Source organism: Rhineura floridana, chromosome 12, assembly GCF_030035675.1.
Source record: "Rhineura floridana isolate rRhiFlo1 chromosome 12, rRhiFlo1.hap2, whole genome shotgun sequence".
NCBI classification, from domain to species: Eukaryota; Metazoa; Chordata; class Lepidosauria; order Squamata; family Rhineuridae; genus Rhineura; species Rhineura floridana.
In genome coordinates, this window is record NC_084491.1 from 3,489,032 (window position 1) to 3,502,736 (window position 13,705).

The 13,705-nt window shown below is 45.5% G+C and overlaps 1 protein-coding gene and 1 long non-coding RNA gene across 5 annotated transcripts in view; one reads left to right on the top strand and one right to left on the bottom strand.

Moving 5' to 3' along the window:
- C12H2orf68 (chromosome 12 C2orf68 homolog) lies at positions 1 to 9,790 on the top strand. Of its 3 annotated transcripts, none has more exons than XM_061593050.1 (4): positions 1 to 129; positions 5,349 to 5,464; positions 5,744 to 5,889; positions 9,266 to 9,790. In XM_061593050.1, the coding sequence occupies exons 1-4, from the start codon at positions 101 to 103 to the stop codon at positions 9,386 to 9,388; spliced, it is 414 nt and encodes a 137-aa protein (XP_061449034.1). In that variant the 5' UTR covers positions 1 to 100; the 3' UTR covers positions 9,389 to 9,790. The 3 variants fall into 3 exon arrangements, with proteins under 3 accessions (XP_061449034.1, XP_061449033.1, XP_061449032.1); XM_061593049.1 differs by lacking the exon at positions 1 to 129 and adding an exon at positions 1,106 to 1,695; XM_061593048.1 differs by lacking the exon at positions 1 to 129 and adding an exon at positions 1,747 to 1,910.
- LOC133368609 (uncharacterized) overlaps positions 6,498 to 13,705 on the bottom strand; it is an 8,506-nt gene continuing 1,298 nt past the window's right edge. Inside the window, exon 3 of one of the 2 annotated variants that reach the window (XR_009758705.1) lies at positions 6,498 to 8,162. This is a non-coding gene — a long non-coding RNA (uncharacterized LOC133368609). Of the gene's footprint in view, positions 8,163 to 12,611; positions 13,314 to 13,705 lie in introns of those variants that run through there. The other variant, XR_009758704.1, reaches the window with a different exon arrangement.

Genomic DNA, 13,705 nt, shown 5'->3' on the forward strand with positions numbered 1-13,705 from the left:
ATGCGCGCGCAGCATATCAACTGCTCTTTCCCACGCTGCAGCCTCAGCGGGGCCCGATCCTGAGTGTTTTCAGCCAGGCTTGCTCGCGAGTAAGCCTCGCATGAGACGCTCGTCAGCATCTGCTGTGTGGTAGGAAACCCGCAATGTGTCGTTCATACTTGGACCGCACTATTCACTGTACTTAACCATCAGACCAGTCTACCCCCCCCTCCTCAATTTCCCATGTTGAGGCTCAGGGAACCGCAAAGTTTGTAGAAGTGGGAAAGGGAGGGGGGGGAGAGAGAAATGCCCGGGGGAGGAAAAAAACAACAAAGAGCCCGAATAGGATTGAGCATGCCCAGGGGCCATGGAATGCTGCCTGCCTGGGTTTCGGGGGGGGGGCGCGGAAAAACGTTCCCCAGCCAGATGCCCCCAGATGTTTCAGACTGCAACTGCCATCAGCTTGGCCATGCTCATCTCAGCCCCAGCATCCTACAGCTGTGCTAGCTGGGGCTGGTGGAGGTTGTAGTCCAAAACATCTGGAAGGCTGTGAACCAGAGGGAACGCAAGTCTTGTGGCCCTTGAAAGACTTAACAACTTTATCATGGCCTATAGCTGGGGTAGCCAATGTGGCGCCCTCCAAATAGTGGGCGACAGCTCCCATCATCCTTGACCATTTGCCATCCTGACTAGGGTTGATGGGAGTTGGCACCCAGCAACATTTGGAAGGCACCATCTTGCTTGGCTACCACAGCCTAAGCTTTCCCAGACTACAGTCCACTTCATCAGTTGCTATCCTGAGTAGAGGATCCCGCCAATCGTGTGTCTATCCATCTGTAGTATTTCAGAGGGCTGTAATCTAGAAAACCCAATGCCAGAGAAAGCTTGTTAAATTTGATGCTTTCGCTGAAAGGGCGGGGGTAACACGACTGGCAAGGGTGGTGGTGGGCTCTCCGACACTGGAAACATGCAAGAGGCAGCTGGACAGCCACCTGCCGGGGATGCTTTAAGTTGGAGCCCTGCGTTGAGCAGGGGGTTGGACTCGATGGCCTTACAGGACCCTTCCAACACTATGATTCTATGGCTAGATAAGGATCAGGTACACTCCATACCACAACATTTTGTTGCCGCTTCCACTTGTAATGCATGACAAACTGTCGCTGCAGCGGCCTCGCCGTCGCGGGGCCTGCCGCTCAACCTAGTGACAAAAGCCCAGGTCCCTGCGCCGAGGCCCTCGTCGTGACTTTCGCTCGCTGCTGCGCGGTAGCGGCGGAGGCCAGCCCGAGCCCTATCGCCAACTCTGCCTCCCCGGCCATTTCCTGCAAAGGGCTCTGTTCTGCCGCCGCGCCTGGGGGCTGCGGTGGTCCTGCGGGCCGGTGGCAAGGAAGGCTGAAGGGGCTGGTCTGTGGGGGCCGGGCCGGGCCCCTGCTCCTCCCCTCTCCTTGTGCTCAAGCATCCACCGCCCAGCGCAAACCGCAAGACACGCCTCGCCAAGGAAGCGTGCAGAGTCGGCTGGCGCAGCTCTTGCGACGGGCCTGGCGTGGGTGCCAGTTCCGGAGGCCGAGGAAGGGAGAGAGAGGGGGGCTGGCTGGCTTCGATGGATGCGGCGGCGAAAACGGACCGGGAGACGCCGGCCTGGGGCGGCTGTCGGCCTGGAGGACGCCTGGACATGAGCCACGGCTTTGTGCGGCACATCCGGCGCAACCAGATCGCTAGGTACGGGCTCCTCTGCCTCGGCAGCGCCTTCCCAGCCCCGTACACACGAGCACTCGTTTCTGAGGAATGCCCACCCGTCTTTGGATCCTGCTGCTGCTGCTCCCCCTTTCTGGGAAGGAGACGGCACCAGCTCTAAGCGACCTCGGCTTGGAGCGTTCGAACCGCTTCATGCGTACACACGCGTTGTTTCGCCCTAATGCTCACAACCTCGTGAAGTAGGCCACTGTTGCTGAGACGGGGGGGGTGAGGGGGTGGCTTGCTTGAGGCCACCGGGAAAAGTGCATTGCACAAAGGAGATTCGCACCAGGGGCTTCCAGCTCAGTCTCTTACAGCTGGACGTTATACTGTCTACTGAGAAGTTACTCGCAAGTGTGTGGGTATGAGGACTGCACCCTTAGCAGCCGTGGGGCTTCCGCGTTGGCTTATGCTGTTAATCACATCAGTTTTTTGTTTGTTGCTAATTAGTTTGTTGCAGCATTAGTTATACTATTTTCATATTGCTTTTTGGATGCTAATTGCACTGTCTGTGTGCTATCTTGGTAACTTATATCAGTCCTATAAGGCAGGTCAGTATTATCTCATGTGAGAATGAGTTCTTATTTATTCATTTATTAGATTTATATTCCACCCTTTCTCCCAGTAGGAGCCCATAATAATCTTCGTTATTTACTTATATTCCACACTCATACACAGGAGAATTAATACACCTACTTATCGAAGTCAATGGAATTCTTTTGTAGGAAAGACATAAAAAAACCCATGATTGAAATCCTGCCCATACTTAAGGCTGCAATCTTTTGCACGCTTACTAAGAAATCGGAGGAAGTAAGACTGCAATTCTAAACTCACTTACCTGTGAGTAAGCCCCATTTGAATTCATTGCTACTTGCTTTTGAATAGACATGGTTAGGATTGGTAAGCCCTGTTGGATGCAGTGGCATTTACTACCAAGTAAGCATGCATAGAATTGTTGTTATGTGCCTTCAAATCGATTACGACTTATGGCGACCCTATGAATCAGTGACTTCCAACAGTATCTGTCATGAACCACCGTGTTCAGATCTTGTAAATTCAGGTCTGTGGCTTCCTTTATGGAAACAATCCATCTCTTGTTTGGCCTTCCTCTTTTTCTACTCCCTTCTGTTTTTCCCAGCATTATTGTCTTTTCTAGTGAATCATGACTTCTCATGATGTGTCCAAAGTATGATAACCTCAGTTTCATCATTTTAGCTTCTAGTGACAGTTCTGGTTTAATTTGTTCTAACACCCAATTATTTGTCTTTTTCGCAGTCCATGGTATGAGCAAAGCTCTCCTCCAGCACCACATTTCAAATGAGTTGATTTTTTTCTTATCCAGCTTTTTCACTGTCCAACTTTCACATCCATACATAGAGATCGGGAATACCATGGTCTGAATGATCCTGACTTTAGTGTTCAGTGATACATCTTTGCATTTGAGGACCTTTTCTAGTTCTCTCACAGCTGCCCTCCCCCATCCTAGCCTTCTTCTGATTTCTTGACTATTGTCTCCATTTTGGTTAATGACTGTGCCGAGGTATTGATAATCCTTGACAAGTTCAATGTCCTCATTATCAACTGTAAAGTTACATAAATCTTCTGTTGTCATTACTTTAGTCTTTTTGACGTTCAGCTGTAGTTCTGCTTTTGTGCTTTCCTCTTGAACTTTCATCAGCATTCGTTTCAAATCATTACTGGTTTCTGCTAAGAGTATGGTGTCTGCATATCTTAAATTATTGATGTTTCTCCCTCCAGTTTTCACACCTCCTTCATCTTGGTCCAATCCTGCTTTCCGTATGATATGTTCTGCATACAGATTAAACAAATAGGGTGATAAAATACACCCCTGTCTCACACCCTTTCTGATGGGGAACCAATTGGTTTCTCCATATTCTGTCCTGACAGTAGCCTCTTGCCCAGAGTATAGGTTGCGGATCAGAACAATCAGATGCTGTGGCACCCCCATTTCTTTTAAAGCATTCCATAGTTTCTCATGATCTACACAGTCAAAGGGTTTGCTGTACTCTATAAAGCGCAGGGTGATTTTCTTCTGAAATTCCTTGGTCCGTTCCATTATTCAACGTATGTTTGTGATATGATCTCTGGTACCTCTTCCCTTTCTAAATCCAGCTTGGACGTCTGGCATTTCTCGCTCCATATATGGCAAGAGCCTTTGTTGTAGAATCTTAAGCATTACTTTACTTGCATGGGATATTAAGGCAATAGTTCAGTAATTACTGCATTCTCTGGGATCCCCTTTCTTTGGAAGTGGGATATATATTGAACGCTTCCAGTCTGTGGGCCATTGTTTAGTTTTCCATATTTCTTGTCAAATTTTTGTCAAAATTTGGACTGATTCAGTCTCAGTAGCTTGTAGCAACTCTATTGGTATGCTGTCTATTCCTGGTGATTTGTTTCTTCCAAGAATTTTAAGAGCAGCTTTCACCTCACATTCTAAAATGTCTGGTTCTTCATTATATGGTTCCTCCATGAATGAATTTGTCATCCTGTCATCTCTTTTACAGAGTTCTTCAGTGTATTGCTTCCATCTTCCTTTTATTTCATCTCGGTCAGTCAGTGTGCTCCCCTGTTGATTATTCATCATCCCTACTCTTGGTTTAAATTTCCCTTTCATTTCTCTAATCTTTTGGAACAGGGCTCTTGTTCTACCCTTTTTGTTGTCCTTTTCTATTTCTATACAGTAACTATTGTAATAGTTCTCTTTGTCCCTACGTACTAGTCGCTGTATTGTTGCATTTATGGGTCTGACCATGTTTCTATCTCCTTTTGCTTTCCTTCTCTCTTTAACCATTCTAAGAGTTTCTTCAGTCATCCATTGAGGTCTTTCTCTCTTTTTAGCTAGAGGTATTGTCTTTTTGCATTCTTCTCTGATAACGCCTCTGACTTCATTCCATAGTTCTTCTGGTTCTGTGTCAACTAAGTTTAAAGCCTCAAACCTGTTCCTTATTTGATCTTTATATGCTTCTGGGATGTTATTTAAATTGTATTTTGGCATTATGATTGCTTTGTTGCATAGAATTACACAGCTATAAAACAGTAAAAACAAAAACGTAGACTTAGGTTGCAATCCAGTACATACTTACGTGGGAGTAAGTCCCACTGAACCCATTGGTGCTTACTTCTGAGAAGACATGTATTGGATTGCAGTGTTAGGTTGCAATCCTGTACATGCTTAACTGGGAGTAAGTCTCATTGAAAGCAAATAGACTTACTGCTGAACATTTATGCTGTAGGGTTGTGGAGGGCAACATGCTGCTTATCTTGCAAACCCTAAATAATTGATTATAATAATGAATAAAAGGTGTCAACTTATAAATGAATTCCTTTTAAAGCTTTTTGCAGGATCACAATTGAAGGGAACATTGCGGCCAAATTTGTGTTGGGTATAAATTAAACTGACATTTTAAAAGAAATGAGAGTTTTAAATTAAATGGATTAAGCAGCCAAAGATCTTCCATTTATCAGAACAGTTAGATTTATGGGGGTGGGAGGGAACTATTTAAGGGCCCCAAAGTACCACATGGGGTTCCCTCCCCCCCAGGAATCCTGCATTGCTTTAGCCCCTTAAAAGTGTCCCGTGAAAAGACTGCATTGTCCTCCCATTTCCTCTCCAGGGATGACTATGACAGGGAGGTGAAGCAAGCTAAGGAAAAAGTGAAGAAGAGACACACGCCAGCGCCAGCCCGGCCCAGGAAACCGGATCAGCAGGTCTATCACCTCTGCCGGAGAAGTGAGTTCCATCAACTATACAGCTAGTCCTCTGTTTCTGTTATTGTGACCATTATGCTGGCGAAGGGGGATGTCTCTTCCCAGGGCTGGATGAATCCATCATGCTAAGTGCTTCAAAGGACAGGGATCTTTGCAGGCTCTGTTGAAGATTTTAATGACACAGCAGGATGGGGTGGGGACAAGATTTGAATACCGTTCCCTGGGACCACCTTCGTACAGGGATACCAGACAGCGAGCGAGAAAAAGCCACCTCCCCTGGCATTTACTCTGTGCTTTCTAGGTAGAGCCGAAACCACGTCTGGCCTGGAGTATGAGGGGTCTAGCGAGAGCAGCTCCAGCACAGAGCCAGACCCCAATGGACCAGCTCTCTTCTGCCTGGAATATGAGGCCGACAGTGGCAAGATCACCTCAATTGTTGTACACCAGGTATGTGACTGTGTGGCATGCTGGGGCAAACTGGCATTTCCTGTTACGCTGCCATCACGTGTGCTATGTGACCACCTTCCTGCAAATCCATAGTTCTGCCTTTTGTTTTAATATTCTCATTGCATTATTGCTGCTAATACAAAATTGTTCTAGTAAAAAGTTAAAATAAAATAAATGAAAGAGCAAATGGAGGGATTGCCCTGCCTGCAAAAATTAAATGACAAGGCCTCAGTAATGTAGGAAATAGGAAGTTACTAAGTCAAGGGTTGATTCCAGTAACACTGAGAGAAGAAGCAGTATTTTAAATAATACCACGTGGGGAAATGTTTGCTGACTAAGCACACTTTCTAGAACAGAATAGAACTTCCTTCTGAGCTTAATTATGTATCTTGATTGGAGGGGAATGTGTGTTGTTGGATTTTTATGGGGAATACAGTAGTTCTGTATTAACAGCTGTGTAGAACCATCCTTTTATTTTTCTTATACGACAATAAAAATTGTAACTAAGTAACACATGATCAAAGAAATAGAATCATAAAGTAGAATTTGGAAGCGACCTATAAGGCCATTGAGTCCAACCCCCTGCTTTACATAACATTAATTCCATTAAGTAAACAACAATTATAAGTTGATAAAAATATATCATGCAGAAACGTAGTACGAGGTTAGACCAGAACAGTGCACTTTAGAAAGACATTTGCAATCACCCGGAAATGCATTCATGCCTCCTAGATAGCAGCTGCTGTTATTGATTCATCTCCTTCCACATAAGTCCCAAAGCAATGCACATAATATAATAAAGACAGAAAAAACAGTTTAAAATATCAGAAGATTAGTTTACAAACAATACAGCTGTGGCAGCGACCTATTCATCTAGCTGGGAACGCTTGAAAGACTCAACAAAGTCCGCAGTACTCATGAGTAAATTTACTATAAGACAATCAAATTTGGGACGTTCAGTAAATATATGATTCGAAACACACTGCTATGCTGGCTAGGCAGATCTGTTCTTGATGGTGTTATGTCCACAGGTATTAGATAAAGCATTGTGGGCATGCCCTTAAAATATCGCACAGCCCTGTGATCAACTTTGTCTTCATAAAGACTTGGGATGAATGCAAGAATTTGATCCTTCACATGAGTTCTGTTGATGTCTCAAGTAAAAGTGAGAGGTGCAAGCAGTTTAAAAACCAAATCTGGATAACAGTGCTCCTTGAATTCCTTCAGACAACCTAGGTTATTGAGCTTTCAGCTTTATTTGCTTGCACAAATGCTTATGCAGAGGTTAGTCTATGTCAAGTTTTTACTGAGCATCCATTCTGATTTGTTTGTGGGGTGTTTGTGTCTTCCTGTTAATAATTCACTCATCCCACACTTTTCAGCGTATTTGCCCATTACTTTCCTAAATGAAAAAACTTTACAAAAATATAAACATGTGGATTTCTTATTCATAAGTGATAGAACATAAACCTAAATTTGTATTTCTGGTGCGTGCTTGAATTCCTCCTGCAAAATAGTGACTGTCTGGAGGCACCCTTGAATTAACTGTGGGTCAATTCTCTGGGAGTTGTTTGTCTACATGAGGAGTTGTAGCCTGCAGGTTAATACACAAGAGTGAAATGATTGTATTCTAGAGCTTGGATTCTGAGATATACTCAAATGGAAACAAAAAAAAAAGTTGCATGCTAAACTACTGTAACAGGTTGAAAAATGTTCAGAGAAATTTCAGCTGGTAGAAAATGCTGCCTCCAGGTGGCTGCTGGCATTGGTCCATCAAAGCAGGTTACTCTAGCGTTGTTCAATCTCCTCTGGTTGCCTGTATGTTTCTGGGCTCAGTAATGTGCTGACTTTGACCTTTTAAAGTTCTAAACAATTGGGGACCTTGGTATCTTAAGGACCACTTTCTCCTAGATGTGCCGCCTCTTATGCTCCATTGTTAACACACATCCTCCATTACGCATATACATTCACACACAGATGTACAGGGCCTAGAGTCAAGAGCACCATGGGGGACATTGCCTTGCAAAGGTATAACAGGAGGAAACAGCAAGAGAACAAAGACTTCACTTTGGGTGAAAAATCAAAGTTTGCATTTTATTACAGAATAGAAAGTCAGTTAATAGGCACACACATAAATTGAAAAGGTACCTGGCTGCTTGCACTGATGGCTCAGTCCAAATTTTGTGGGGAGAGAAAGGGATGGAGGTGGAATTATTGTTACTTCAACTCAGGAGAGGGGAGGGTGCACAGAATCAAGTAGGCTGTCTCAGAAGCTGAAATCCAGTGGGGAAAACACACAATGTAAATGATTATAGGTTTGAGCCATGTGAGGGTAGAGTGGAGAGCTAAGAGAATGTGATCAGGAAAACAAAAGAAAATGGAAGAAACAGAGAGGTTGAAGCACTAATAACTACCCTGAGCTGAAGGAGTAGAAGTTTCCTTTTGGGTGCTTGTGGTGACCTGGAAGTTTAGGATTGAACACCCAAGTATTGCTGGAATAATTTGGGGCAAATTCTTGGGGTCAGACACTCTCTGACTTAGGACAATACAATGCCTCTTGTCAATAAACCACAAGAGAAAAGGCTATGATGGGGAACTAAAGGTAGGCAGGCCTTTGTAGGATGTGTTTAGCCCTGCAGAGAGCAGTTCTTCAAGCAAGCAAGCTGGATTCTTCTTGAACCCTTCTAATTCAGTGGAAAAATAGAAAAGTGGCTTAATAGAGGAGCTCGAAGCTTCATGTTCCCATTAGATCCCCAATAGTGCAATTTTAACCGTATCTACTTAGACGTGGGCTTACTCCCAGGTAAGTGGGGTCAGGATTTTAGCCTGACGTTGGAGAAAATAAACACAGCAGAGGATACAGGGAAGGCAAGCTGGTTAAGCTTGTACAGTTTATCCCAGTATAAACTGAACAACAACATGGTCTCTTGAGGACAAAGCCTTTAGGCAGGGGTGGCTAATATGCTGTTGGACTACAGCTCCCATCAGCCCCAACCAGTGTGGCCAGGCATGATGGCAGTTGTAGTACATGCCACCCTGGGCTCCTGCTGGGAGACATTGTGGGATATAAATCTAATAACAACACAACATCTGGAAGGTCACAGGTTAGCTGCCCCTGACATAAAGGGTTTTGTTTTCTGTCTGAGGGGTACCTCAAACAAAAGGTGAGCAATTTGAGATAGGATACTTTTAAGTTTCCCACCACAGTGCATTTAGGAAGTTGGCTGGCTACACGCCTCTCAGCCACTGGTGCTGTGTGCAAAGGGGATGGGGTGAGGAGTTCCCTGATTTTGCTTTTAGAAATCTCCCCAGTGGTTTATCATCCCCTGTTTTGCACCTACCCCTTTTTAATGGGCTCTTTACTTCTTTCATGCAGGACAATGACCCTGATGAGGTGGCCGAGAAGGTCAGTGCTCAGAACCAGCTGGAGCCAGCTATGCGAGAGGCCTTGAGGCAGCGGGTGCAGAAGGAGTTGGAGAAGCGCCGGGTGAAACGCTGAGAGCCTTGCTAGGATATCTGTGCTGTTTGCTGATGCCTAGCTGGGAAATATTTTCTGGGAAGGGGGCAGTGGAACTTGTCCCATAGCTGTTGGTTTGGCATGAGGGTCAGGCAGTTAGCTGAACCCTGTAACTGGCACAAGGTAGGACTGTCCATTGTGATTTCCTCCTTCTGAGTCGTGGCTGAGGCGTTGTGCCCTAAATGAGTGATTTGGAGGAATAGTAGCTACAATAGGAGAATCTCCATTGGGAATAGCTCAGGATCTCTTGACCTACACAGAAAGAAGATGTCTAGCTGAAACCTGGTCAGATGTCTCCTTATAGCCCTGGGCAATTGGTTCATTGCCAACCCGTTTCCTGGTACCCTCTACCTTCTCTTGTGAGTAGCCAAACCGCTGGCTCTTGTATCTCTAGATATTAGGTGAATTCAGACCAAGGCGGACAATTCATATTGTTGCTCAGCAATTTTCCTGCAGATGAAAGGTGCCACCCAATAGCATTTGGGTGAGCGCTCAGCTAGTTTCCCCGTTGGCCTTGGTAGGAGCCATTATAAACAGTTTTACAACTGGAATTTCATAGGATGATCGTGATACTAGCTTGGATCATGTTGCGGAGTGGGGGCGGGAGCCATCTTGCAAACAGCAGCGGAGGGCTGGCTGCTGGACTCTGCAGAAAGTTTTGGCTTCCCAGGGGCTGTTGGAGTCCACAGCCCCAGATGACAGGCACCTGGTCCAGACTTGCATATCTTACTTCCAAATCCACCTATAGGTCCTTTCCCTCCCCCCCTCCCCTCCCCCCCCCAGGGTTGCCTAAGTTGATTTGTAGCATTTCATGGTGTGGATCTGAAGCAATTGTTTGGGTTTAATCTGGCCTTTGGCTGGAATTTCTTTTGCGCTAGGGATGCTTTTGTGCTGTGCTCTTTTCATCAACAAGCTTTCTTAAAAATGTGACACATGACTGTAAATAAACATGTGAAACATGCTGTTTCCCATTAGTCCTTTGCTGCCCCTAAAAGCAGAATCCTGGAGTTTGTTCCAAATATTTTGATGCCCCTTTTCTAGCTGCTTGTTTCTTGAAGCGCTACTTTGCCTTCTTTTATATTCCAAATATAATGCAGTATCCAGCATGCAACATACTGGGGTGACGGACACTGTCTGACTCACCTGGTATGAAACCTGCTTCTGCTATCATGGCTTCCCCCAAATAACTAGTTTTAAGGTGCATGGTGAGACTCCTCTCACATGTGGTTGGGTGAGTTTGCTTTTTCTCCCTACAAAGACAGCGCCTCAGCCTGCCTCCACCTGGTGTCCTCTAGCTGCTGTGGACTACAGGGTATCTCCTCTTACTGCTTTTCATTTAATTTGCTGTGCTGCAGGGTTTTTTTGTTATTTATATTGTGCACATTGCTGTGAGACACGTGGAAGGCAAGTAATGAACAATAAGGCAGCTGTCATCATCCCTCTACTAGGTGGGGCTGGTGGGAGTTATCCAAAAGATCTTGAGGGCACCACGCTGAGGGAGGCTGCAGCATGTACAGCATTGGCCTTCCACCTGTTTATAGGAGAGCAGCAGTGTAGAGGCAAGTTCAGACGTGCAGGGCTCCTTCATGACAATCACAGCCACACCTACTTTTTTGCTGCTGGGTTGTGAATATGATCCTTGTTTATGCCTTCTCTCACAACAGATGTCCTAAGAGCCAATAAGCATGAAAGGTGAGTGTGTTAGCTGCTAAGAAGAGTCTTCTCAGCGGCTGACTCATGTCTTTTCCCTCTGACTAGCTCCAGTCAGCAGGAAAGAGCAAGGACTCTTCTCTGTGGCCCGGATGGCATCCACCCGAGAGTTCTCAAAGAACTCAAATGTGAAATTGCTGATCTGCTAACTAAAATATGTAACTTGTCCCTCGGGTCCTCCTCCGTGCCTGACGACTGGAAAGTGGCAAATGTAACGCCAATATTCAAAAAGGGATCCAGAGGGGATCCTGGAAATTACAGGCCAGTTAGCTTAACTTCTGTCCCTGGAAAACTGGTAGAAAGTATTATTAAAGCTAGATTAACTAAGCACATAGAAGAACAAGCCTTGCTGAAGCAGAGCCAGCATGGCTTTTGCAAGGGAAAATTCTGTCTCAGTAACCTATTAGAATTCTTTGAGAATGTCAACAAGCATATAGATAGAGGTGATCCAGTGGACATAGTAGACTTTCAAAAAGCATTTGACAAGGTACCTCACCAAAGGCTTCTGAGGAAGCTTAGCAGTCATGGAATAAGAGGAGAGGTCCTCTTGTGGATAAGGAATTGGTTAAGAAGCAGAAAGCAGAGTAGGAATAAACGGACAGTTCTCCCAATGGAGGGGTGTAGAAAGTGGAGTCCCTCAAGGATCAGTATTGGGACCTGTACTTTTCAACTTGTTCATTAATGACCTAGAATTAGGAGTGAGCAGTGAAGTGGCCAAGTTTGCTGATGACACTAAATTGTTCAGGGTTGTTAAAACAAAAAGGGATTGCGAAGAGCTCCAAAAAGACCTCTCCAAACTGAGTGAATGGGTGGAAAGATGGCAAATGCAATTCAATATAAACAAGCTTAAAATTATGCATATTGGAGCAAAAAATCTGAATTTCACATATACGCTCATGGGGTCTGAACTGGCGGTGGCCGACCAGGAGAGAGACCTCGGGGTTGTAGTGGACAGCACGATGAAAATGTCGACCCAGTGTGCGGCAGCTGTGAAAAAGGCAAATTCCATGCCAGGGATAATTAGGAAAGGTATTGAAAATAAAACAGCTGATATCATAATGCCGTTGTATAAATCTATGGTGCGGCCACATTCGGAATACTGTGTACAGTTCTGGTCGCCTCATCTCAAAAAGGATATTATAGAGTTGGAAAAGGTTCAGAAGAGGGCAACCAGAATGATCAAGGGGATGGAGCGTCTCCCTTACGAGGAAAGGTTGCAGCATTTGGGGCTTTTTAGTTTAGAGAAAAGGCGGGTCAGAGGAGACATGATAGAAGTGTATAAAATTATGCATGGCATTGAGAACGTGGATAGAGAAAAGTTCTTCTCCCTCTCTCATAATACTAGAACTCGTGGACATTCAAAGAAGCTGAATGTTGGAAGATTCAGGACAGACAAAAGGAAGTACTTCTTTACTCAGCGCATAGTTAAACTATGGAATTTGCTCCCACAAGATGCAGTAATGGCCACCAGCTTGGATGGCTTTAAAAGAAGATTAGACAAATTCATGGAGGACAGGGCTATCAATGGCTACTAGCCGTGATGACTGTGCTCTGCCACCCTAGTCAGAGGCAGCATGCTTCTGAAAACCAGTTGCCGGAAGCCTCAGGAGGGGAGAGTGTTCTTGCACTCGGGTCCTGCTTGCGGGTTTCCCCAGGCACCTGGTTGGCCACTGTGAGAACAGGATGCTGGACTAGATGGGCCACTGGCCTAATCCAGCAGGCTCCTCTTATGTTCTGTGGCTAAGACATTACCCTTTCATGTTGATTGGCTCATAAGATCCTGGAGACATTGGGACTCTGCACCCAAAAAGTAAAGGGTCTGTAAGGCATACACACACACTGAGACCCTGGACGACTAAGCCCCTGTTCACGGTAAACGGTTTTTAGGCGTTAGTAGGTGAGGTATAAAAGTATCCAAAATACCTCACCTACTGAACAGGGCAGTTCACCACATATGCTGTTGGAGGTCACTGATTCATAGGGTCGCCTTAAGTCGTAATCAACTTGAAGGTACATAACAAGCTGAGGTATTTGATTAAATTTGGCCCACCAGCGTTTCCGTCGCAGCTGCCAGGAAAGGCATGGTGGGACCGGCTGTGGCGCACAGATTGAATGGTTGAGTAGATCGACGCACGTGGCCAGCTTCCGGGTTCTGTACGCCCTTCTCCCTTTCCCGGGACAGAAATGAGAATTGGCCCTAGGTGAAGAGAAAACACACCCACCCCAGGTTTTACGGTCGCTTTTCGGGCTCCACCCAGAAAAATAAAGGGCAGCTGAAAGGACGAGCCCATGCTCTTCCAAAAGGGGTTAATAATGCAAGCGAAAAAGTGCGTTCTGATCAGCGAGTTTGTGAAACGCGTTTTAATGGAAGCCACGCGAACTTTGCATGCAACTGTGCGCCTGTTGTGGCCTGGGAGAGGGTCTGAGGGGGCAATTCAAGGCGATCAGCGTCCGCTACAACCTGAGGGGTGTGTTTTGCATGGGCAGCGTGGAGCTTGAACCTCTTACTATCGGGCTATCGGATGCAACTCTCAAATTGCACAAAACAAACGAAAGTTTGTAAAGTGACTTTTTTATTGGAATTTGCAG

Excerpts from the sequence above, each read along its gene's own strand:
- C12H2orf68 (XM_061593048.1), top strand. The coding sequence starts at position 1,762 with ATGCCCACCCGTCTTTGGATCCTGCTGCTGCTGCTCCCCCTTTCTGGG. Across the intron at positions 1,911-5,348 it reads AATGCTCACAACCTCGTGAA|GGATGACTATGACAGGGAGG; the intron begins GTAGGCCACTGT and ends TTTCCTCTCCAG. Across the intron at positions 5,890-9,265 it reads CCTCAATTGTTGTACACCAG|GACAATGACCCTGATGAGGT; the intron begins GTATGTGACTGT and ends TCTTTCATGCAG.